At 42.4% G+C, this 3,894-nt stretch overlaps 1 protein-coding gene across 1 annotated transcript; it reads left to right on the top strand.

Annotated features, from left to right (window-relative positions):
• Window positions 1–2,602: 2,602 nt before the first annotated feature.
• Window positions 2,603–3,550, top strand: LOC120394201 (olfactory receptor 52E4-like). Its single transcript, XM_039518434.1, has one exon. The coding sequence runs from the start codon at window positions 2,603–2,605 to the stop codon at window positions 3,548–3,550; it is 948 nt and encodes a 315-aa protein (XP_039374368.1).
• The last annotated feature ends 344 nt before the right edge of the window (window positions 3,551–3,894 follow it).

Raw genomic sequence — 3,894 nt, 5'->3', positions numbered from 1 at the left:
GAACTGATCCCTGCAGAACCCCACATTTTATGCCCTTTGAGCCTGACTGTGAACCACTGATAACTACTCTCTGGGAGCATTTTTTTCAACCAGTTATGCACACACCTTATTGTAGCTCCATCTAGGTTGTATTCCCCTAAATTTGTTAATGAGAAGATCATGCAAGACTGTATCAAAAGCTGTACTAATGTCTAGATATACCACATCTGCTGCTTCGCTACATCCACAGGGCTTGTTACCCTGTCAAAGAAAGCTATCAGGTTGGTTTGACATGATTTGATCTTGATGAATCCATGCTGACTGTCACTTATCACTTCATTATCTTCTATTTGTTTGCAAATTGATTCCATGATTATTTGCTCTATTATCTTTCCTGGTACAGAAGCTAAGTTGACTGGTCTGTAATAGCCTGGGTTTCCCTTATTTCTCTCTTTATAGACAAGCAGTATATGTGCTCCTTTCCAGTCTTCCGGAATCTCCCCTGTCTCCCATCACTTTTCAAAGATAATAGCTAATGGCTCAGATCCCTCCTCACTCAGTTCCTTCAGAGTATTCTAGGATGTATTTCGTCAGGCCCTGGTGACTTGAAGACATCTAACTTCTCCAAGTAACTTTTAACTTGTTCTTTCCCTATTTTAGTAGATGAATCTACCCCATTTTCACTGGCATTCTCTATTTCAGGTGTCCAAACACCACCAACCATCTTGATGAAAACGAAACAAACAATGGTTAAACACCCTCACTGCTAAATATTTGGCCCTAATTTCTAGCTGGAATTTGCCTAGCTTCAGCTTCCAGCCCTTCGGTCTTGCTCAGCCTTTCTCTGGTAGATTACAGAGCCTGTTATTACCCATGATTTTCTCCAAATTAAAGTCTCTGCTTGATCATCTTTTTTATATGCTAAAGAGATGTAGACGTTCAAGTCTAACAAGCTGGCTTTTTCTCTATCCTCCAATCATTTTTGTGGCTCTTTTCTGCACCGTATCCAAGTTTTCAGCTTCTTTTTTCAAGTGTGGACCCCAGAACTGGATGTAGTTTCTTTCATCAATCCCATGTGGAGAGGTAAAATTTTTCACCTGCTCCAACTCACCAACTCAATATTTTCCACTACTAAATGAAATGCCTCTGAGAAATCAAGGTTCATTGCACCAACCTTCTTCCCTTGATCAACCAATGTGTACTCTCATAAAAGAATGAAATCAGGTTTATTTGACAAAATCTGTTTAAGTTGGTGAGTGGCATTACTTACATTTCTAGACTTTTTTTTTAACTAATCCCATACCAGCTTTTCCATTGTTTCTTAACCTTGTCAACTCTTTTATAAAAAAAAAAAAACCTTTTTAATAGTTTATATATAACACAGGAATTGACATAAATCATTTATAGGATTTCAATTGTTCTTAATATAATTAATAACCTCCTTTTTGTAATTCATAGCCCTGCAAACATGGAGTTTTCCCAGATGTCTTAACCTTCTTTATCAATTTTCTTAACTTCTGATTTCTATTGCTGGCCAGCTATTTTCCCTTTTTCCTCTTTGTCACATATTGCTTCCCTCCCCCTAATTGCTGCCTTAACTTTACCACTAAACTGAGTTTTTACCCAAAGTTGTTCACTTTGTTGACTGTGGAATCATGAGCTTTCCACTTTGTGATGAGCTGTAATCAAAGAAATACCAATATTCATTCATATTTTTCTGTCTAAATTTTTTCTCCCAATCAGTTTTGCTGACAATTTCCCTCATCTTTAGGGAATTAGTCCTCTTGGAGCACTAAATGTCTATCGATAGTACTGGTTGGGAACTGTCCATTTGAATATAAATCAGTTCCATTTTTTTTAAATTTTCCTCTCCTATAACATATGTCATCATCTTTGTCTCTTGTGAAAAATAAAGAGTCCCAGACTTTTCAGGCCTTAACAGAGACTGGGTGACCAAAACTGAACACATTCCCAAACACGTTATGCTTCATCCCATATCTTGGGGATCTGAACATTGTTTTGTCTTGTCCACTGTTGCGAAGGAGCAGGTGTTTCTCTTGAGCTGCTGTCAATGGCATCCAGGTCTTTCCCCTGAGGTATGTTCTAGATGGGATGTTTCTCTCAGCACATGTCCTTGTAAAAGTTTATTTTTTCCCCTCTCTGATTTTGGGCAACTGGATGAATGGGGAACTCCCTTCAGTATGGACTCCCTATCCTGGCTCTCACTGCATTAAGACACAATGATGGATAACCACTATCCACACTTGTGTTTCCTGCTGGTGCCTCTTAAGGTCCCCCCTGCAAAAAAGTATAGGACTTATTAATTCAGGGAGCACAATAAAATATGGAATTGTATTTAGTAGGGTTATTCTTCATAGTTATTTTATCTAAATAATTAAAATGTAATTTTTTCAGTGTGGGAAGAGAGATCAATCTTCTTTTCCCATGAGAACAGCCTCCACTAGTGCATGCAGTGTCTCATATTAACGTTGTCTCTCCATTCAGGCATTTCTACTGTGACCATCATCCGAGGTCCTGGGAACACACAGAAAGTCAGGGGAGCATATGGTAAATGCAGGAGACACCCTTATGCCTCAGAGTTGGACACTTTCTGCCCTAAGCCATGTCAGATTCGAACACAACCAACTTCACCAACCCCTCCACCTTCATCCTACTTGGCATTCCTGGCCTAGGGGCAGCCCATATCTGGATCTCCATTCCCTTCTGTGCTATGTACACCATAACCGTGTTGGGGAACTTCACCATCCTGTTCATCGTGAAGAAGGAGCCGAGCCTCCATGGGCCCATGTTCTATTTCCTCAGCATGCTGGCCATCACCGACCTGGTCATGTCCACATCCACCATACCGAAAATGCTGAGCATTTTCTGGTTCAATTCCAGGGAGATCAGTTTCAGTGCGTGCCTCACCCAGATGTACTTCATTCACTGCTTCTCAGTGATGGAGTCTGGAATCCTCGTTGCCATGGCTTTTGATCGCTATGTGGCCATCTGCAATCCTCTGAGATATTCAGCGACCCTGACAAACTCTGTTGTTTCCAAGTTAGGCCTGGCTGTCGTGCTGCGTAGTGGCATACTCGCATTGCCCTATCCCTTCCTGGCAAGGCGGTGGCCATATTGCAGAACCAACATAATCCCCCACTTCTATTGCGGGCATATAGCTGTGGTGAAGCTGGCCTGCACTGACATCCGCATCAATAGTTACTATGGACTGTTTAATCTTTTCTCTATGATCGGAATGGATGGGTTTTTTATTGCCATGTCCTATACTCTGATCCTCCGTGCCATCTTCCGCCTCCCCACAAAGGATGCTCGGCTCAAAACTTTTGCGACCTGCATCTCTCATCTTTGTGCCATCTCAGCTTTATACATCCCAGATTTATTCTCTTCTCTTATTCAGCGGTTTTGCCACAATGTGCCACTACATTTCCTCATTCTTATTACCAGTGTGTACCAGCTGGTGCCCCCCATGATACATCCCATCATTTATGGGGTGAGGACCAAGCAGATCCGGGGCAGGCTGCTCCAGCTCTTTACTCATAAAGAGACCTAACTGTTTTCTCCTTGTGCTCTGGCTTTCAGATTGAGCTCTGTGCAGAGCTGGCTTTTGTATAATGCTGGGACCTCTTCCCTGAATCACTTACTGGACAGACAGAGAGACATTAAACCCTTCCCTGTCCTTACTGTGCTGTGTCAATGTGATGAACTGGGGAGTCAGTCTATGTACACTACACTGGGTTGCCACCTATCTAATTGTTGGTAGCTGGATCCCTGGAATTACAATCTTGCCCCATCTCTTCTGTCAAGCCTCGACCCCTCTGTGTGTCTTCTCCCCAAGGCCCTGCCCCTGTCACTTGCTCCTGTCTTCCCCTCCCCTTCTCAGCTGCGACCCAGTCA

Source organism: Mauremys reevesii, unplaced genomic scaffold (genome assembly GCF_016161935.1).
Source record: "Mauremys reevesii isolate NIE-2019 unplaced genomic scaffold, ASM1616193v1 Contig42, whole genome shotgun sequence".
Taxonomy (NCBI): domain Eukaryota; kingdom Metazoa; phylum Chordata; order Testudines; family Geoemydidae; genus Mauremys; species Mauremys reevesii.
Note: the sequence above shows the minus strand (reverse complement) of the source record. Positions and strands in the feature narration are given on the sequence as shown.